Source organism: Perognathus longimembris, chromosome 1, assembly GCF_023159225.1.
Source record: "Perognathus longimembris pacificus isolate PPM17 chromosome 1, ASM2315922v1, whole genome shotgun sequence".
Classification (NCBI taxonomy): Eukaryota; Metazoa; Chordata; class Mammalia; order Rodentia; family Heteromyidae; genus Perognathus; species Perognathus longimembris.
In genome coordinates, this window is record NC_063161.1 from 14,723,485 (window position 1) to 14,745,552 (window position 22,068).

At 44.9% G+C, this 22,068-nt stretch overlaps 1 protein-coding gene across 3 annotated transcripts in view; it reads right to left on the minus strand.

The window, feature by feature from the left end:
• The window catches only part of Dram1 (DNA damage regulated autophagy modulator 1), a 32,714-nt gene extending 11,008 nt beyond the window's left edge, over positions 1-21,706 (minus strand). For all 3 annotated transcript variants that reach the window (XR_007212563.1, XM_048357251.1, XM_048357263.1), the window contains exons 1-4: positions 21,503-21,706; positions 6,086-6,153; positions 4,968-5,110; positions 483-660 (exon numbers count right to left, since the gene is read on the minus strand). Coding sequence is in view for 2 of the 3 variants with exons in the window: in XM_048357251.1 (XP_048213208.1) it covers positions 483-660; positions 4,968-5,110; positions 6,086-6,153; positions 21,503-21,633 (520 nt within the window). In the remaining variant the exon portion in view is untranslated. The remainder of the gene's footprint in view (positions 1-482; positions 661-4,967; positions 5,111-6,085; positions 6,154-21,502) is intronic.
• Between the last annotated feature and the right edge of the window lie 362 nt (positions 21,707-22,068).

The following is a 22,068-nucleotide window of genomic DNA, read 5'->3' on the forward strand; positions in this document are numbered from 1 at the left end:
CACATATATAGAAATCGGCCAGAGGTGGCGCTGTGGCTCAAGTGGTAGAGTTCTAGCCTTGAGCAAAAAGAAACCAGGGACAGTGCTCAGGCCCTGAGTCCAAGCCCCAGGACTGGCAACAAAAACAAAACAAAGTTTCATGGACTTCCCTGCCTGGGCTGGCTTCAAACCGTGATCCTCAGATGTCAGCCTCCTGAGTCGGTAGGATTATAGGCATGAGCTACAGTGCCTGGCTTCCTAGTATTTTCTTATCTACTGACTGACTTCCACTGCTTGGCCACAAACGCCCACTTGCCCCTCCCTGTGGCATTTAGAGTTCAGTCCTCATTCTCCCATCAGAATCTCCTTTCCCTGGTCCCTCTGTAGCCACTGTAAAGATCCACTGTAAAGCCACTGTAAAGAATGGAGTCTTTCTCACCACCACCCCCCTACCTGAACATGTCCTGCTGGGTTGGTTCTGAGGAGTACTGTGCAAAGGATACTGGGGACAACAGCTGCGCAGGACACAGCAGAGATGGCCATGCGTATGTGGCACGTCAGGAGGCTGTTCCACTGCGGACACGCTTTGTAGGAGATGATGGACTGCAGGAGGGTGTATACCACACCGCACACAAAAGCCAGTAGAGCGCCCCCATCGTGGACCACCGGCACAGCTAGCTCCTGGGAGATCACAGGACAGCGTGAGGTAGACACACATGCAGAGAACTGCAGCAAACCACCAGCCCTCACTCATTCCGCCATGTTTCCAGCCACCTGTGTGATCCCACACACACCTGTCCTTGCAAAGGGTAGCTGCTTCCAGAACAGTATCAAGAGAAGAGAAAAGCTATATTTTTTTCTTACCAGTCCTGGGCCTTGAACTTGGGGCCTGAGCACTGTCCCTGAGCTTCTTTTGCTCAAGGCTCACACTCTACCATTTGAGCCACAGCGCCACTTCTGGCTTTTTCTGTGTATGTGGTACTGAGGAATCGAACCCAGGGCTTTATGCATGCTAGGCAAGCACTCTACCACTAAGCCACATTCCCACCTGGAGAAAAGATTTTCTTTCACTGCTGAAACAAATCCCAATGTGACACAGGGGAGTTGGCTACCTACGACAAGGAAAGGTCGGTCAGTCGGTCGATCTCTCTCTCTCTCTCTCTCTCTCTCTCTCTCTCTCTCTCTCTCTCTCTCTCTCCCTCCCAGTTGTGGGGTTCTAACTCAGGGCTGAGCACTGTCCCTGAGCTCCTTTGCTCAAGGCTAGCGCTCTACCACTTGGAGCCACAGCTCCATTTCTGATTTTCTGATGGTTAATTGAAGGTAAGACTCAAAAACTTTCCTACGCAGGCTAGCTTTGAACTGCAATCCTCATATCTCAGCCTCCTAAGTAGCTAGGATTACAGGTGTGTGCCACCATTGCTTAACTTGGATGTTTCTCTGGAAGGGAGGAGATTTGAGGGTGGTAGGCTTTAGGGTCTGGGCATATCTGACAAACTCCACCTCCAGACAGTGTGACTTTGGTGCCAAGATTCAATCTCCACATCTAGAGATTATCTTGCCAGTTTGCAGTGAAGATTAGATTAGATTACACCTGGGTGCCCCTGGCTCATGCCTGTAATGCTACCACGCAGCAGTCTGAGATCTGAGGATCACAGTTCAAGCCAGCCTGGGCAGAAAAGTCCAAGAGATTCTTTTTTTTTTTTTTTTTTTTTTTTTGCCAGTCCTGGGCCTTGGACTCAGGGCCTGAGCACTGTCCCTGGCTTCTTCCCGCTCAAGGCTAGCACTCTGCCACTTGAGCCACAGCGCCGCTTCTGGCCGTTTTCTGTATATGTGGTGCTGGGGAATTGAACCTAGGGCCTCATGTATCCGAGGCAGGCACTCTTGCCACTAGGCTATATCCCCAGCCCCAGTCCAAGAGATTCTTATCTCCAATAAACTACTAAGAGAAAGCCAGATATGGGGCTGTGGCCCACGTGGTGGAGTAACAGCCAAGTCAAAAAAGCTCAGAAATAGCACCCAGGCCCCAAGTTCAAGCCCTACCACCAAAAAAAAAAAAAAAAAAAAGTCTTCAGAAGATAATCATCAGAAAATTGTTAAGAGGACACATGTGTCATATCTATTTTACCACAAGAAAAAAAAATTCAGGGGCTGGGAATATGGCTTAGCAGTAGAGTGTTTGCCTTGTATACATGAGGCCCTGGGTTCGATTCCCCAGCACCACATATACAGAAAACAGCCAGAAGTGGTGCTGTGGTTCAAGTGGCAGAGTTGCTAGCCTTGAGCAAAAAGAAGCCAGGGACAGTGCTCAGGCCCTGAGTTCAAGGCCCAGGACTGGCCAAAAAAAAAAAAAAGAAGCTCAGGGACAGGCCTTGAGTTCAAGCCCCAGGACTGGCAGAAACAAACAACAAACAAACAAAGCCTAAATTTCTTTTCCCTCTTACATGTTAGGACAAGGGGAAATAAAAAGCAAAGCCATCTACTGCTAGTGAGTCACTTTACAGAATCATCTGAGAATTCTGGGACTTTCCACTCTATTGTTTTAATGCTAAATAAATAAAAGAAGCCTTGAATTTGCAAACGTTGTTTCCTCCCATTAATTTACAAGGAAATTTTCTCCCTTAGTCCCGGCCAGTTCTTTAGGGGCTGACGTGGCACTGAGGAGGGTTTTGGCTAGAAGCCAGGTCAGGCAGACAAACCCAAGAGCCTTTTCTCTCCAATTAACTAGCAAAAGGCCAGAAGTGGAGCTGTGGCTCCAGCCTTGAGTGAAAAAGTGAAGAGAGAGCAGGAGCTACTATCCAACTCCAGTACTGGCACACACACAGAAAAAAGAGATGTTTCTTCCTTGATTCTGTCACTGGAGACACAACATGGATCATGCCATTAAAGGAGGCACAGACAGAATGTTTGACATGATTTTGCATAGACAATGAGATGAGAACTTGATTTCCTATTTGCATTCTTTTCTAATTTCAGAGACAATAAAGCACGGAGAATATTAGAACACCGAGAAGATCAACCATTAGAAATGTTTGTCTCCTTGGGACTGGGAATGTGGTTCCGTGGTAGAAAGCTTGCCTAGCATGCATGAAGCCCTGGGTTCCATTCCTCAGTCCCACATAAACAGAAAAGGCCACAGTGGTACTATGTGGCTCAAGTGGTAGAGTGCCAGCCTTGAGCAAAAGAAGCCCAGGGACAGTGCCCAGACCTACAGTTCAAGCCCCAGGACTGGGGGGGGGGGGGAGGGAAGCTTCTCTCCAAAAAGGACATTTTAAAACATGTTACTTGAATTTATTAATTTTAATTGAATTGATTATTAATCAATTCTTTATCTTTATAATTTCATTTAATTTGTTAGTTTATTAACTTTCTCACTAGATAGCCCAGGCTAGCTTCAAACTCTTGATCCTCCTACGCTAGTCTTCTAAATGCTAGCATTATACAGTATGTGTAAGCCACCACATTATTCTAATGGCAAATAATAATTAGGTATATCTTTAGAATTTTGTGGGCTGGGAACATGGCCTAGTGGCAAGAGTGCTTGCCTTGTATACATGAAGCCCTGGGTTCGATTCCTCAGCATCACATATATAGAAAAAAGCCAGATGTGGTGCTGTGCCTCAAGTGGTAGAGTGCTAGCCTTGAGCAGAAGGAAGCCAGGGACAGTGCTCAGGCCCTGAGTTCAAGGCCCAGGACTGGTAAAAAAAAATTGTGTACATTTTCATGTATGTCTACACACATATGTCTACATTTCCTCAAGGAAACCTTTTCTTTTCTTTTTGTGTGCCATTCCTGGAGCTTGAACTCAGGGGCTGGGTACTGTCCTAAGGTTCATTTTGCTCAAGGCTAGCACTCTACCACCTGAGTCACGGTGCCACCTGCACCTTTTTCTGACTAGTTAATTGGAGAAAATAGTCTCACAGAGTTTCCAGTCTGGGCTGGCTTCAAACCATGATCCTCTAGTCTCAGCCTCCTGAGTAGTGAGAATTACAGGTGTGAGCCACCAGGGCCCAGCTTCAAGGAAACTTCTTGGAAATACAGCATGGCTGTATGAACCAAGGAGTTATCATCCCACCCACCCACTCAGGGAGGAGGGATCTGTGAATGTCTCCCTAGTGTGATTGGGTAGGCCTCAGGGGAGCCTGTCACTCTTTCTTGGCCTCCCAGATGAAATTCTTCTTCAGGTTAAAAGCTCACATGGGTTTGCTTCTGGCATACGGTACATGAATCACAGGATATCAAACAATGAAAGTTGCAAAGATTATTTATGAGAACATTAACAGGGAAAATACTCCCACAGAAGTGAAAAACATTCTACTTCGGGATTTTATAAACATTTATTCACTTCATGAAAGCTTTCACGAGAACCACAACTTTCCATCATTTAACCATCTGGGTTGTTTGTTTATTTGTTTGTACCATCACTATGGCTCAAACTCAGGGCGTGAGTACTATCCCTTAGATTCTGTGTTCAAGGCTGGCATGCTACCACTTGAGCCACATCACTCCACAAAAGGCTTTTTGGTGGTCAATTGGAGATAAGAGCCTCACAGATGTTTCAGCTTGGGCTGGCTTGGAACTATGATCCTCAGATCTGTAAGCAATTAGCTGAATAGCGAGTGAATGTCTATCTCCACATTCTTACCTGCGCAAGGAGTAGATCTGGTGCTGTTCTTGGAACATCAAGTGGTTTCTACAAGTGGCAGAGCGAGCAAGCACACACCCCCAGAAAAACCACTACAAAAGCTGCCACAGACCCACTACCCTCCATAACTAAGGGCCAGGCACACCTCTCTCTTCACCAAGCAATAGGTAAGGATCAGGCCAGAGCGACATGCAAATGTTCATCATGTGTTTCTAAATATCAAACAAATCCAATGTTTGGAAACCTATCAACCATTTCCCAGCTTTTCTTGAATTCTTGTTTCTCTTCTCACACACATTATTCCACCACCACCCCCCCAAAGCACCCCCAAAGCGTCAGGCCATACCTGAAAATTGGCTACAATGCCCATTCCGATACATCCCACCAATCCAAGAACTAAGGACACCAAGTTAAAAACAGGAGTGCTGAAATAGCTGGTTTGATTTTGCTTCTCTACTATTTTATATCTTGTGTACATGGTGGCTGCACCTAAAGAAGAAAAAAAAAAAGGCCCTTTGAGGAATTGGAGCTATTTCATTTTTTTTTTTTAATGGAACACGCAGGAAACGTTTTGAATGGTTACTTTTTCTGATTTTCTGTTTGTGGCTGGGGATGTAGCTCAGTGGTAGAGGGCTTCCTAGCAGCCCTAAGACAGCCCTACGACCAGCCCTAAGGCAGCTGGGATGTGATGAATGGCTGCACCTTCTTTGGCTTAAAACAGGATGGTGTTCCTTCATCCTTGGGTCTCAGCTGCTTTGAGAAATTGCAAAGAGCAATCGTAGCTGAGCTAGAGGCAAACTGTTCCTGCTTTCACCTTTCTCATCTCTCACAGATCAGGACTTCTCAGACTTTTGGGAGTACCCAAGTCCCCTAGAATGTGTGTGGTTTGGGGTTCTTTGTTCTGTGCTTTTACTGGGGCTTTCATTCAAGGCCTCAGGCTGTTCTTGCTTGACTTTCTCATTCACAGCTGGCACTCTTTTAAGCCCATGCCTCTACATTTGGGATCTCAGCCTCCTGAGTAGTTAGGATTCCAGGTGTGAGTCACCAGCAACTGGTGCCAGAACCAGTGTTCTACTCAGCACACAGGTGATTCTCATGTACGCTGCTTTCAGAACAGACTCGAAATAATGTCTTCTGCATTCACTTACACAAGCACCTTAGCTGTACATCACAGGTTTAAAACCACAATTATATTTAAATTCCACTGAAAGAATTTGGGGTTTAAAATCACCTTCAGCAAATCCTGTGTGTAACCGCCACATGAAATGGATAGTTCTACAATGAGGCTTTACATTATTTTGGATTTCTACAGACTTTTGTTTCTCAAAGTAGGGCAAAATCTAGCTATGAAGCTTGTGCTCTCACAAACACACAAACTATAAATAACATATTGTATTTCCCTTTGGATTAATAATAATTATTGTTAATCATAACTTCGTTTGTTAATAATAACTGCACACTTACCAAGAAAGGCAGAGAAGTTTATCATAAATCCAAAAATTCCACTCTCTGGCGGTGTTGTTCCTGTATCACTGAGAAAGAGAAGAAATGTCTCACTTACTAACAAAGATATTCACTTCACACCTTGGGACATGTAATTGTTAAGTTTTGTATTTTTTTTTTCTTCTGGGTAGCCATTTTTATCTCTGCAAGTGTAGTCTGAGTTTGTTTTTATGTATTTTTCATATAGAATCTATAAAACCTAAATTTTATTTTTGTTTACCATGAGATTGCATTTGAATCCAAGTGCTGGTGGCTCACACCTTCAATCCTAGCCATTAGCTGAAATCAAAGGATCAGGGTTCAAAGCCAGCTCAGGCAGGAAGGTCTGTGAGATGCCTATCTTCAATTAACTTCCCCCAAAGCCAGAAATGGAGCCGTGGCTCAAGTGGTAGTTTGCTAGCCTTGCACGAAAGAGCTCTGAGACAGGGCGCCAGGCCAAGAAGAGTTCAAGCCCCAGGATCATCCAAAAGCAAACAAAAAATTATTAATCTCCATTAGTATTTAATTGAAACAACAGCATATTAAGTGTTATTATAGTAAATTACTTTAAAAACAGGGTTTCTTTGAAAAAAATAAGGTACAGTTAATCAGTCCATTAGACTGCATAGAAAATGGTAATAAACTCGTTTTGCTTTCTATTCAGTAGTATCAGGTTTGAAATGCTTACATGGTTCAGGCTGCTCACCAGTAACTTTTCCCCTTTAAAACTAATAGCAGAAGAGCTCCCAACAGGAAACAGCGTGTGCCCGGTTATGAGTGTTTCCACATATAAAAATAGCACTGAAATGTATAAGTGTTGAAAACTGATCACATTGCAAAGATGCACTTCAGTGTGAAGCAGCCCACAAGAGGCCTGGGTGTGTTGCATGCAAGAACTTTCTCATATTTGTGAACATGTTACATTTCAAGAGTGTGACAGGGCAGATCGGAAGGGGGTGGGGGGTACAGCAAGGTAGGAGACATGGCAAAGGGGAGCCTGGAATTCAAGGATGGACATTATGTTCACAAGTAGTGAATCGCTTGATTAGAAACACATAGGCACTGCCTATTTTGCTGTAAGCCTGACCCTTCTTCCATAAGCTGCACACACAGAGCCATAGCTTTGTCTGACCTTGCCTGCTTTCCCAAATGATTCACTACACTCTGAGAGCTGTGCAGAATAGCTTAAAGAACCACACTTATCTTGGCAGGTGAGGGTAATGGTCAAATGACTGCTGCTTTGGTTACAGAAGAAAAGAAAAATCTGAAAGAAGAATGTTTGGCTAGAAGAAACATCTGAGGAAACCCATCATTTGTTTAAAGGGATGCTCAAGGAAAACAGAAACTGTGGGATCTATGTCAAAATAGCCCAAATTTAACAAAACCATCCACACTTGGTATTTGGAGCTCCAAAAGATAATGTTAAATAATGTAACATGCTGGGCGCTGGTGGTTCACACCTATAATCCTAGCTACTTAGGGGGCTGAGTTCTGAGGATCACTATTCAAAGCCAGCCTGGGAAGTCTGTGACTCAGCTCCAATGAAACATCAGAAAACAGGAAGTGGTGCTATGGCTCAAGTGGTAGAGCACTAGCCTTGAGCTGAAGAGCTCAGGGACAGTACCCAGGCCAGAGTTCAAGCCCCACAACCACCACCACCACCAAAAAAAAAAACCCGCAAAGATGAATGAAAGTACCAATTGGAGGCTGGGGATATGGCCTAGTGGCAAGAGAGCTTGCCTCGTATACATGAGGCCCTGGGTTCGATTCCCCAGCACCACATATACAGAAAACGGGCAGAAGTGGCACTGTGGCTCAAGTGGCAGAGTGCTAGCCTTGAGCAAAAGGAAGCCAGGGACAGTGCTCAGGCCCTGAGTCCAAGGCCCAGGACTGGCCAAAAAGAAAAAAAAAGAAAGTACCAATTGTCCAGAATAGAATGTGAACCCTCATTCTACAGTAACTTTTGAATGGCAGGCAAAGAAGGAAGCCATTACGTAAATGTTTAGAAATATGAAACAAACACTGATATACCTGTAAACTTATTAGTTCTTATTCTATGGTGAAAATACACACCTCAGGTCAAAATTCAGGCTATCATCACAAGTCACTCAGTACAAGAGCAGGTTGCCTCTTGAGGGTTGATATCAGCTAGGTCAACACAGCAGGGGAATAAGGTCTCAGGGATGAGAAGGGACCAGTATGCCTTTGCTGTGTACAGGAAGGTAAGCACTGATGCTTTTCAGTAGAATCTCTCTATAAAATCATTTTTTGGCAAATATGTACCAGCGTAAATCTGAATTTTCTCTTCAGGATTACTGAATCTATAATGGCCATCTCATTGTAGAAGGTATAGGAATGTGAGTCACATTCCTACACTTTGCTCCATAGCCTAGGCAGTTGTCAACACAACAAAAAGTTGGAGAAAGATCAGTACAATGAGTTCATGACCAATCAATTAAACCACTGTGGTTTTCATCTTTTTGTGCCACGGCTCCATAAGTAACTATAAAATTTATTTATCAACAATACTAGTTGGGGGGCTGGGAATATGACCTAGTGGTAAAGTGCTTGCCTCGTATACATGAAGCCCTGGGTTCGATTCCTCAGTACCACATATATGGAAAAAGCCAGAAGTGGCACTGTGGCTCAAGTACGTGGTAGAGTGCTAGTCTTGAGCAAAAAGAAACCAGGGACAGTGCTCAGGCCTTGAGTTCAAGCCCCACAACTGGCAAAACAAAACAAAACAAAAAACAATACTAGCTAGAGCCACATCCTCAACATAATATTTGTTAGATACTATCTGGTTACAGTTTCCCAAATTACACCTAAAGTATGATAGGTAAGAACAGTTGGCATTTGTGATTTATTTCCACTAAATGAGGAACATGTACCTAATCATCAGAGTTGAAATTTTGCTTAAGAATGTTGCATGTCCCAGCACTAGTAACTCAAGTTTGTAATCCTAGCTACTCAGGGAGCTAAGACTTGAGGATTGAAATTCAAAGCCAGCCCAGGCAGGAAAGTCCAAGAGATTCATATTTCCAGTTAATCACCTGAAAACTGGAAGTGGAGCTGGAAGTGGTTCAAGTGGTAGAGTGCTAGCCTTAAGCAAAAAGAGCTCAGGGACAGCACCCAGGTCCTGAGTTCAAGCCCAATGACCAAACAGCAACAAAAAAAAGACTCAAAGCCAGCCTGGGCAGACAAATCTGAGGGATATGTCTCCAATTAACCAGCAAAAAGCTGGAAGCAGAAATATGGCTCTGGTGGTAGAGCGCAAGTCTTGAGTCAAAAAGGTAAGCAAGAGCACAAGATTCGGAGTTCAAGCCCTAGTGCGTGTGCATATATACGCACGTGTGCGCGCACACACACACAGAATACTGAATGAAAACTTTCCAAATAGCAAGTGAAATTTGAAATTGGGACTTGTCCAAGAACTTTAAAGAATAGTATTGCTGCCAGGTGTTGGTGGTTCACGCCTGTAATCCTAACTACTCAGGAGATTAAAATTTGAGGCTGGAAGTTCGAAGCCAGCCTGCACAGAAAAGTCACTTTAATCTCCAATTAACCACCCCAAAACTGGAGGTGATGATGTGGCTCAAATGTTAGAGGCTAGAATTGAGCACAAAGAGGCTCAAAGACAGCCCCCAAGCCCTGAGTTCAAGCCTTACACTAATAATAATAATTAATAATAATGATGATGTTTGACAGGATAGTCTAATAGAAATGAAAAAGGCTCCTATCTCTCAATAAAAATGTTTTCATAAGTCTTTCAGTCTCTAGCCTTATATATTACATCACATTGCAGTTCTATCTTCTGCCTGAATTTGGAATCCAGGTGAGCATAACACCAACAGGGTAACCAGAGAAGCCTCTTTTTGCCTTATTTAAAAACTGAAACTAGGGCTGGGGAGATAGCCTAGTGGCAAGAGTGCCTGCCTCGGATACACGAGGCCCTAGGTTCGAGTCCCCAGCACCACATATACAGAAAACAGCCAGAAGCGGCGCTGTGGCTCAAGTGGCAGAGTGCTAGCCTTGAGCGGGAAGAAGCCAGGGACAGTGCTCAGGCCCTGAGTCCAAGGCCCAGGACTGGCCAAAAAAAACCAAAAAACTGAAACTAAAACATCTGGCTGGGAATGTGGCTTAGTGGTAGAGCGCTCGCCTAGCATGCATGATGCCCTGGTTTGATTCCTCAGTCTCACATAAACAGAAAAAGGCGCAAGTGGCACTGTGGCTCAAATGGTAAAGTGCTAGTCTGGAGCAAAAGAAGCTCAGTGACAGTACCAAGGCCCTGAGTTCAAGCCCCAGGGCTGGAAAAAAAAATTTTTTTTTAAAGCATCTAAATGATAGGGTTAGGAGGACAGCGGTAGACCAATTGGCTGTCCATATACACGAGTTCTAAATCCATGGATTCAAGGAACCAATAACCTAAAACATTTTTAATTGTATCTACCCTGAATATGCATAGCTTCTTTTCCCTTGTCATTATTCCCTAACCAATACTATGCAACAACTCCTTATATTCTACTAGGTATATCAAGTCATTGGAGGTGATCTAAAGTACACAGGAGGGTATACTTAGGTTATATACACTGCTACATTTTATGTAAGAGACTTGAGAATGCAAGCATTCTTGCACTTTAGTCTTCACAGGGGTTCCTGGACTTGATCCTCCACAGATACCAAGGGATGACCATTGTCTGATTGCCATAGCTGTATCTCAGTGCTTGATTCAGGGAACTGGAGAAAAGGCACCACTAGTGGCATCTCAATCTGGCAGGAATCTCTCTACCCAGCTCCTACCACACCCATCTGGTTTCCCAGTAGGGCTGAGCCTTAGTTCCACCCACCACCTCTGGGGGTTCCTCCTAAGGGAGGTGCTTCAGACTCTAATGGGGATGAGAGAAATCAGGCATTTTCTCCTATCTTAGAAGCTGTTGGAACTGTTATGTGTACACAGTTGTTCCCTGGTGGATTGTGACAGGGAAATCACTTATGTACACATCTCCTCTGTTTACATTTCCACAAGGTAAGCCAACTGTGGAAAATTCCAAGTCCTTTGTCATTTGTCATTAGTCATTTGTCCAAGTCATTAGTCCTCCATACTAATTTATGGTATTCAGGTGATGCATAATCATGTCAGTGCATACAGAAATGAAACAATATGCCTGCTAATGAAAGACTTTCTCAAGCTTGAACAACTGTTAATCTAGGATTACAGGCATGAGCCACTAGTGCCCAGCAATATCACATTTTACTAGAAATAGTAAAATGGGCTAATTTATGGCAGCTTCCCTCAGTGATAACTTCTAGAATGCGAGGTACTCTCTATTTTTTAACTCTAAAAAGAATCCCAGCCAAGCACCAGTAGCTCTTGCCTGTAATCCTAGGTATTTAGGAGGTTGAGATCTGAGCATCTAGTTCAAAGTCAGCCTCGCAGGAAATTCCGTACAACTCTTACCCTCTTACCCCAATTAAACACCAAAAACCCAGAAGTGGAGCTGTGGCTCAAATAGTAAAGTGCTAGCCTTAGGCAAAATCTCAAAGACAGTGCCCAAGCCTATGGACTGACACACGCACACACACGCATGTGCGCGCACACACACACGAGTATCCGTGTCTCCATTTTGTTGTACCTCTCTCTGCTCTGAATCATTCACTTATAGAACCCTAAGATTCCAGGAAGGACAGGAATAATCTGATAACATCTTTACAGAGAGAGAGAGAGAGAGGGAGAGAGAGAGAGATGCAGGAAACTTCCATCAAGGAAAGGAACAGCACAGCCTCTTGCGAAACAGGCCAACTGGCGGCAACAAAGCTTTTCTTACCCTGGCCAGACTGCTTCTCTTAAATGAGCACAGCGACACACTTAAGTTTTCTGGATCCATTTAATTGATCCACCAGGCCACATGTTGATCATCATTGTGGTTGCACACAAATTTGCCTCCTGCCCACCCGCCCACTTTTTTTTTGTCGGTCATGGGACTTGAACTCTGGGCCTGGGTGCTGTTCCCTGAGGTCTTCAGCTTAAGGAACTCCACCACTTGAGCCACAGTGCCACTTCCGGTTTCCTGGTGGTTAATTGGAGATAAGAGTCTTGGGGACTTTCTTGCCCAGGCTGACTTTGAACCAAGATCCTCAGATCTCAGCCTCCTGAGTTGCTTGGACTATAGGCATCAGCCACCGATGCCCGGCTTCCTTCCCAAATTCTTTCTCTATTTCAACCTAAAGCTCACTGTATCCTGGAAGATGGCCTGAAGTGCTTACTTTAGTCTTTTCCTATGACAGGCTTGTGCCTACTGATAAAGCTGTTCTGTCTGCCATTCTTTATCTATTTGGCCAAGTGGGGAGAGTGGGCAAACCCGATGTGGAACCCACGGCAGGTGGGATTTTTGGCCTCCAGTTTCGACTACAGAGGAAATACCAGAATGACAGCGAGCATGACTGTGCTTGAGAATGTAGGCATGGCCTTGTAGAGGTTCAAACTAACCCTCTGAAGTTGACTTTTACTGTTCTTGATTTTGATATTCATGTATTTATGGTTTCACAATACACACAGAAATATCACATTATGTTACCTTAGTGTTAAATTTTATTGTTTAAACTTCATTTTAAAATTTATTGTTTATTTATTTTATTTTACTTTTTTTATTTTTTATTTGGCCAGTCCTGGGCCTTGGACTCAGGGCCTGAGCACTGTCCCTGGCTTCTTCCCGCTCAAGGCTAGCACTCTGCCACCTGAGCCACAGCGCCCCTTCTGGCCGTTTTCCATATATGTGGTGCTGGGGAATCGAACAGAGAGATTCATGTGTAGGAGGCAAGCACTCTTGCCACTAGGCCATATTCCCAGCCCAAATTTATTGTTTAAATTGTTAAATTGAGTGCTAAATTTAGTGTCTGAATCCCATGCTTTTTATTTTTCTGATATGAAACCCATACATTTGGATTTTAAAAAATGAAGTGTACATACCAAAAATTACGCAGCAAAGGTCTTACAAACATCTTATTTAATCTCACCAACCTCTTCCATCTTTTACCACACAAAGGTACATTATATTTATTGGTTTATCTTGGGTGCTGAGAATTGAACCAAGGACCTGTGGTTGGTTTTTGTTTCATTGGTCTGTGAATTTGTTTGCTTATTTGCAGGTAATAGGGCTGGAGTCTGGGGCTGGGGATATGGCCTAGTGGCGAGAGAGCTTGCCTCGTATACATGAGGCCCTGGGTTCGATTCCCCAGCACCACATATACAGAAAACGGCCAGAAGTGGCGCTGTGGCTCAAGTGGCAGAGTGCTAGCCTTGAGCAAAAAGAAGCCAGGGACAGTGCTCAGGCCCTGAGTCCAAGGCCCAGGACTGGCCAAAAAAAAAAATAGGGCTGGAATCCAGAGCCTCACTCTCGTGTTTGGTGTTTTTCTTCATAGCTAATGCTCTACCACTAGAGCCACACCTCCATGCCCAGCTTGTTTGCTGGTTAATTGGAAAGAAGAGTCTCTCAGAGTTGTTTGCCCATACCAGCTCTGAACCTTGATTCTTGGATCTCAGCCTCCTGAAAACCTAGGATTACAGACAAGAGTCACCAGCCTCAACTTGGAATTTATTTTGCTGTACTGCCCATGCTGGAGGTCTTGGTTTCCATCCCTAAACACAAGATGGATGAATGAATGAATGTGAAAAACAACCTTGTAGATATGCCATTCTCCACACCAGCATGTACACTTACAGGATAAGTTTCCCACCCAGGGAGGGTCCCATCAAAGGATGTTTGTCCTCATGAAGAATAAACAATACGATGTTAAATGGTAAGTGAGCCATTGAAGAGCTAGGAGGGGAATGCCAAGTTTTAGAACCCAACAAAAATGAAAACACAGCATATCAGAATTTTGGGGACACAGTAAAGGCAGTTCTCAAGGGAAAGTTATAAGTGCCTATATAACTTTTTTTTAAAAGATCTCATATAAATACACTGATGGTGAACCTTAGAAAACCTTAGAACCTAGATCTTTGAAAAACAGGAACAAGCCAAACCAAAAAACAAAATGGACATAAAGAAATCATATTAGGACATAAACCTATGGAATAGAGACTGAAAAACAATACAAGAATCAACAAAACAAATGCTAATTCTTTGAGAAGATAATATCAATAAGCCCTTAACCAGCCTGAGCAAAAGGAGAAAAGAAATCACCCAAATAAAGTTACGGATGAAAAAGGGAATATCACAACAAACACAAGCATAATTCAGAACATTGTGAAGAAATACTTTGCAAACCTTTAAACTGGAAAAATGTAGCAAGATGAACGCATTCCTAGAAAACCTCAACATACGAAAAGTGAGGTAAGAGAATATACCATTGTAACAGAGCTGTCACAAGTAATGAAATTGAAATGGCAATCCCAAAATAACCCAACATTGGGCTGGGATATAGCCCTTGTCAAAGCACTTGCCTAGCAAGAGCAACATCCGGGCTTAGAAATCCAGTACAAAAAAAGAAAAAATACAAAAAAAAATAACCCAACAAAGAAAAATCCATGACCCAATCACCAATGCTCTTCAAACATTTCCAGGAAATAGAGAGGGCTCACCAAATTCATTCTATAAAGCCAGAACTAAACTCATCCCCAAACTGGACAAGAATTTAACAACAAAAGAAGAGAACTACAGGCAAATCTATTTGTTGAACATAACTATAAAACTCCTTAATAAAATCCATATTAACCAAATTCAACAGCTAATAAAAAAAAATCAGGGACTGGGAATGTGGCTTAGTGGTAGAGTGCTTGCCTAGCATGCATGAAGCCCTGGGTTCAATTCCTCAGTACTACATAAACAGAAAAAGCCAGAAATGGCACTGTGGGTCAAATGATAAGAGTGCTAACCTTGAGCCCAGAGGCAGAGAGCTCAGGGACAGTGCCCAGGCCCTGAGTTCAAGCCCCAGGACCCACCAAAAAAAAAAAAAATCATACACCATGGCCAAGTTGATTTCATCCCAGAGATGCAAGACTGGTTGGTTCAAAAGGTAGAAATCAATAAACTAATACAGCATATTAACAGAATCAAGAACAAGAATCACATGATCATCTCAATACATGCAGGAAAAACCCTTTAACAAAAATCCAACATTCATTTATGGTAAAGGCTCTGGAGAAAATAGGAATACAAGGATCATACCTCAAGATAGTGAAGGTTATATATGACAAACCTTCAACCAACATCATACTAATTGGTGAAAAACTGCAACCATGTCCTCTAAAATCAGGTACAAGATAAGGGTGTCCACTCTCCCTACTCCTAGTCAATCTAAAGCCTAGCCAGAGCAACAGGCCAGAGAAGACATAAGAGTGTGAATGGGGAAGGAAGAAGTCAAATATCCTGTCTGCAGGGGCTGGGGATATAGCCTAGTGGCAAGAGTGCCTGCCTCGGATACACGAGGCCCTAGGTTCAATTCCCCAGCACCACATATACAGAAAACGGCCAGAAGCGGCGCTGTGGCTCAAGTGGCAGAGTGCTAGCCTTGAGCGGGAAGAAGCCAGGGACAGTGCTCAAGGCCCTGAGTCCAAGGCCCAGGACTGGCCAAAAAAATATATATATATATCCTGTCTGCAGATGATATATTATATCTACAGGATCCTAGAACCTCCACTACCAAAACACCTAGCACTGATAGACACCTTTGGACATAGGTACCTATATAGACACAAAGTATAGAATTGGTACACAATAATTAGTAGCTTTGAGGGCTGGGAATATGGCTTAGTGGTAGAGTGCTTGCCTAGCATGCACAAAGCCCTGGATTCAGTTCCTCAGCACCACATAAACAGAAAAAGCCAGAAGTGATGCTGTGGCTCAAGTGGCAGAGTGCTAGCCTTGAGCAAAAGGAAGCCATGGACAGTGCTCAGACACTGAGTCCAAGCCCAAGCACTGGCAAATAAAAAATAGTAGCTTTCCTATAGACCAACAATGAACAGATGGAGAAGGAAATAAGGATAACAATCCCAGTCACAGCAGCTTCAAAAGAATTCTTTGTAATAGGCAAGGAATGTGACTTATAGGTAGAGTGCTTGCCTAACATGTGTGAAGCCCCGGGTTCAATTCCTTGGCACCATATAAATACAAAAAATAAATAAAATTATTTTATTTTTACAACTCTTAGTAATAAACTTAACCCAGGAAGTGAAGGACTACCATAAGAAAACTTCAAAAGTTTGATGCCAGGAGGTAAAAACATACTATGAGATGTAAGGGCCTCCCATGTTCAAGGATTGGCAGAATTAACATAGTGAAAATAGCCACACTACTGAAGATGATCTATACATTCAATGCAATACCTATCAAGATTCCAATGCTGTTCAGAGAGAGAGAGAGAGAGAGAGAGAGAGAGAGAGAGAGAGAAAACAATCCAAAACTTCATATGAAATTACCAAACACCCAGAATAGCTAATGCAGACTTCACAATTACAGACTTCAAAGTTTACTACAGAGGAGCTGGGAATATGGCTTAGTGGTAAAGTTCTTACCTAGCATGCATGAAGCCCTGAGTTCGATTCCTCAGCACCACATACACAGAAAAAAACAGATGTCGTGCTGGGGCTCAAATGGTAGAGTGCTAGCCTTGAGCAAAAAGAAGCCAGGGACAGTTCTCAGGCCAAGAGTTCAAGCCCCAGGACTGGCAAAACAAAGAACCCAATTAATAACTAAAAGGAGCTAAATGTACACTGTACTGAGGTACATATGGCAAATAAATCCATGAACAAATACTCAACACCCCTAGCTATACAGGAAATGAAAATCAAAACATTGAGATTTTTTTCCTCACTCTAAGAACAGTCATCATCAAGAATATAAACATCAACAAATGTTGGCAAAGTTACAGGGGGCAGCACCCTAATATACTATTAGTAGAAATGTAAATTAGTGTAACCACTATGGAAATCAGTATGGGGATTCTTCAAAAAACTAAACATAGGATCTAGTGATAGCACACCAGGGCAGATCTAGTGCTACCACACTAGGGCATTTATCTGAAAGACTTCATGTCAGGAAACCATGAGAGTGTCTCACCGCACAGTTACAATAGCTAAGTTATGGAAATAGCCCAGATGCCCCACAACAGATGATTGGATCCAAAAATGTGATACATGAAATTAGGTCATTTGCAGGGAAATGGCCGGATCTGGAAAATGTCACACTGAGCAAACAAAGACAAGTCCAGAAAGACAAAGGATGTATGTTTCCTCACAAATGACTCTTAAGACCCAGAACACAACCTATTATTTCATCATACACAGAGGCTTCTGCTTATATACACAATTTAGTTTACTCATGTGAAGTATATGCCGGCGTGAATCTCCAGAGTAAACCCTTTAAATAATTAACAGACTGTTTAATAATAAAATGAATACCAGCGGCTGAAAGGAGATTGTAAGGGTTAGGGTTCAGTAGTGGGAAGGAGGCGGACGAATGAAAAAGGAAATGGAATAAATACAGCCAGACTACTCAATGTACGTACATGATCAAGGAAGTGGGAGATGCGAAATGAGCTGGGGCAGGGGGAGTAAATGAACACACGAGATGAGAGGGGGTGTCTCTGAACAGGACACTTAGATAGTCATGTTCTATTGTAACCCACTTACACAGCCCTTTGAAGTTCAGAAAAAAAAATTTAAGGCTTGTCATTTTCACAGATTTTTGCCAGTCTTTACATGGATATTGAAACCAATTTATCTCTGCCGTAGTAATGCAGGAAAGAGCCTGTTTCCCCCCAAATTTCACAAGTCCTGTTATCAAACAATTTGTTTTCTGCTAATACAGTAAGTAAAAAGAGCATCTAGTGAATTGAGCTGAAATTCCAGTTTTTATTTCTATTCAGGAAGCTTTTTTCCATAGTCTGAGGGCCATTTGCCCAAAGCTACAAGGAAAACATATCTAATAAGAAAACTTGGGTTGGGAATGTGGCTTAGTGGCAGAATGCTTGCTAGCATACATGAAGTCTGGAGTTCAATTCCTCAGTACCACATAAACAGAAAAAGTTGTAAGCGGCCCTGTGGCTCAAGTGGTAAAGTGCTAGCCTTGAGCAAAAGCAGCTCAGGGACAGTGCCCAGGCCCTGAATTCAAGGCCCAGGACTTGCAAAAAAAATAAAAAAAGAAAATTTAATGTCGTTCTTGGAAAAAGTCCCTCCCCGTTATAGATTCTGATTCTTATCAGTGTACAAGTGTGCTGACAGCATCAGATTATCAGAAAGGTTGAAAAGGGGTTCACTCTGAGGACTTCCACATCACTGGCTAACCACACTAAGAAGACAGGGTCTCACCTAAGCACATTGTTCAAAAAGAATGTTTTCAACACAGACAATCTTCAGAAATCTTGCACTTTAAATTTGCTAGGAGATAGGTACTCTGGTGAACAGTGAGACTCGATATGAGGAACCAGGAAGTTAAAAAATCAAATGAGCTGCACAATTCTCACCAAGGTGACATTTGAACAAAGAACAAGAGAAAAGGGGTGGCTCATCCCTGTAATCCTAGTTACTCAGGAAGCTGAGAGCTGAGGATCACAGTTCGAAGCCAGCCCAGGCAGGAAAGCCCATGAGACTTATATCCAGTTAATCACACAAAAAAGCAGGAGTGGCACCATGGCTCAGTGTAATAACTCAGTAATTACACTGAGCCACTGTAATAACTATTACACTGTGGCTCAGTGTAATAGAACCCTAGCCTTGAGCAAAAAGGAGCTCAGGGACAGTACTTGAGCCCAGATTTCCAGCCTCAGGACTGGCAAAAAATAATAATAATAAATGAAATCTAGAGATATCTTAAGAAGCTTCTGTTTGAGGGGATGGCCATTGCAAAAGCCCTAAGGATGCACAGCATACATAATCTGCCTCAGACATAAGAACCTGTGCCATAGTAACTATTTGTCATGTCGGGGGAAGCATAGGATCATGAGTTCAGGGCCAACACAGTCTCTATAAAGAAACCTTGTCTCAGAGAGAGAGGAGGAGAGAAAGACACAGAGGGAGGTGAAGGCTAAGGAGGCCAGAGGAATAGGAAGGAGTACAGGGATGGGGTTGAGGGTGAAGGGACTGTTAAAATGTGAGTAACAGATAAGGTGAACATTTTCTGATCTGCTGGGTGAATGTGGCAATGACATCCTTCTGTTCTTCACAGTTGTGGGAGTTGAACCCAAGGCCTTGCACATGTCAGACAAATGCCTTAACCACTGAGCTACAACTCTGGCCTCCATATTGCTTCCAGATGTCTGCTTCTTATGTACACCTTCCTCACTTCAGAGATTTAGAGATGATAATCTGGGATTGCAAACTGATCCCAGAAGCCAAAAAAAGCATCAGAAACACCAGGGATCAAGTTTGTTGTTGGTTAATGGCTCCTGGCGATAAAGGGGCCTCCCTAGTGACTTTTTCTTGTTTGGTTCAGCTATTCCTGAAGAGTTGTTAAATTTTCAGCCCATTCTCCCGGGTACTTCATGTGCTCAGCTCATTTCCCATTTAGCCTGTCTCCCATTTCAAGTTGCTATGGGACAAGGTTAATCAGCCACCTCAGGACACATCACAAAGACTGAAACTTCCCCTCCCTCAGGCTAACCAAAGCAGAGCACACCCATTATCTGCCTCAACCATTGTTTTCTCCACGTCTAACTAAGACTTTAGGAAATACCAACCCTTTGACCCCCATCATAGAGGAACTATCCAGTTTCAGAAAGGAGGGAAGATGGGAGATGGTGGACCTTGGGAATAAGAGGTGTCATGAAAAATCAAGGCCAGGACTTTGGGGGGGACAGGAGACCAGCTGGGAAGGTCTTCCTCTATTTATTTTTTTGCCAGTCCTAGGGCTTGAACTCAGGGCCTGAGCACTGTCCCTGGCTTCTTTTTGCTCAAGGCTAGCACTCTGCCACTTGAGCCACAGCGCCACTTCTAGCCGTTTCCTATATATGTGGTGCTGAGGAATCAAACCCAGGGCTTCATGTATACAAGGCAAGCACTCTTGCCCCTAGGACATATTCCCAGCCCCTTCCTCCATCTATGTATAGAACATTTCTTCCCACATGGATAAAACCACCAGAGTCAGTACAGATTTGCTACTGTGTCCTGTTCTCGGTCCATTGCTGTCTTCCTTGCAGCTTTACCCTCCTCTTGACTTCAGTGTATTTCACATTTTGCACACTAGTACTGGCACTTGAAGTCAGGGTGTGAACAGTTGTCCCTGAGCTTTTTCACTCAAGGCTAACTTGGCCACTTGAGCCACCACTCCACTTCTAACTTTTTGCTTGTTCATGGGAGATCAGTGCCTCAGACTTTCCTGCCAGGGCTGGCTTTGAACCATGATTCTCTGCTCTTAGCCTCCAGTGTAGCTAGGGTTTGGAGTGAACCACCAGCCCACCCAATATCCTGCTCTTCAATGGAGTAGGAAGAGAGGAAGTGGTTTTGCACACTCTGCCAGAACGTGGTAACATATCTTGGCTTTCCCTGACCTTAGCATCTTCTCAGTCACGGATCCTGAGGAGGGGGGAGTTCCCATCAGTTAGAGATTGGTGGGCCAAGCCAAATTGGGGCGGGGGGGGGGGGGGACGACGACTGGGGAGGGGAGCTGCACGTGGTAACCTCAGCAGCAAGATCTTGAATTTGAGGCCAAACTCAAGATGCATCGTAGCATGGCTGTCTCAGAGGATGAGAGAAAGGAAAACAGGAGGGGAAGGGGGTGGGGGGAAGGGAAGGGGAAGGAGAAAGGGAAGAGGAAAAGGGAAGGGGAGGGGAAGAGAGGGAAAAAAGAGAGGAAAAGAGGGGAGCGGCCGCCCTAATGGTTTAAGGAGCGCACTTGTTAGGGCATGGAGCTGTAATCGGTCCCTGGGTTGGAGACAGAACGGGGGGGGGGGGGGAGCTCTAAGAAATTGTTAATTATATGGAATAGTAAGATAACGAAAGAGATGTCACAAGTTGGGAGCTCGAGCTCTGATTCCGGAGGCGGCGGCAGCTCTGCGCTGGGGAACTTCAGCCAAAGGCCCAGGAGGCGGGGAGGCCGGGTCTGGGTGCGAATTCTACCTCCAGCGTTCGCTACCACCTACCTGGAGCTACAGCTTAAGGGACGAGGCCACCTCTCCGGACCCCTCCTTGTTTCCGGTGTCCCCGGCAGAAACATCTCCTTCCCAAGACTCCCGTCCCGCACGGGGTGTTTGTTCCCTGGCCCTACCCCCTCACCCCTTTCCTGTAGCCCCTGGTTTAGGGTTCTGTGGGCCCGGACGCCCCTCTGCCTGCCCACAGCGGCGAGGGTCAGGACATCAATCAGTCATACTTTGGGTCCTGCCTCGACTTCCCCCGCTGGCTGGGTCCGGGCCCCCATCCCGGCTCCCGGGCTCCCCCGATCGCGCGCCCCGCGCGCCCCTCCTCACCTGATGTAAGGGAGGAAGGGGTTGACGTGCCCGGACAGCACGGCCACCACGTAGGAGATAATGAAGGCGGCCGACGACCAGGTCACCAGGAGGAAGGGGACGAAGGCCATTCCCTTCAGGAAGCACAGCATCGCGCCGCGCGGGACGCCGGCGAGCTGCGGAGGGCTGCCTGGAGGCGGCGGCCGGGGCCGGCGGGGGCCGGGGCTGGGGGTTGGGACGGCGGGAGCTCGGCTCGGAGGCTCGGCGGCGGCCCGGGGCGGGCCCAGCCCCGGAGGGAGGGGAAGCGCGGGAGCCCAGCGAGGCAGCGGGCGGCGAAGCGGCCGGGCCGGGGTGGGTGGGGCGCGGGCGGCCCCGGGGGCTTGTTGCGAAACGGGTGAAGTCACAAAGCGGCCCGCGGAGGCCGGCGAGCTCCTCGCGGACGGGGCGGGCTCCTTTCGTTTTGGGGGGCTCTGCGGGGGGGGTGTGGTATATTGGGGGTCGGGTGGGCGCGGCCTGGGGGCGCCCGGCGGGAGGGGATGCCCGCGGGGAGGTCCCACCCGGGCAGTTGCGCAAGTCTGGATTAACTT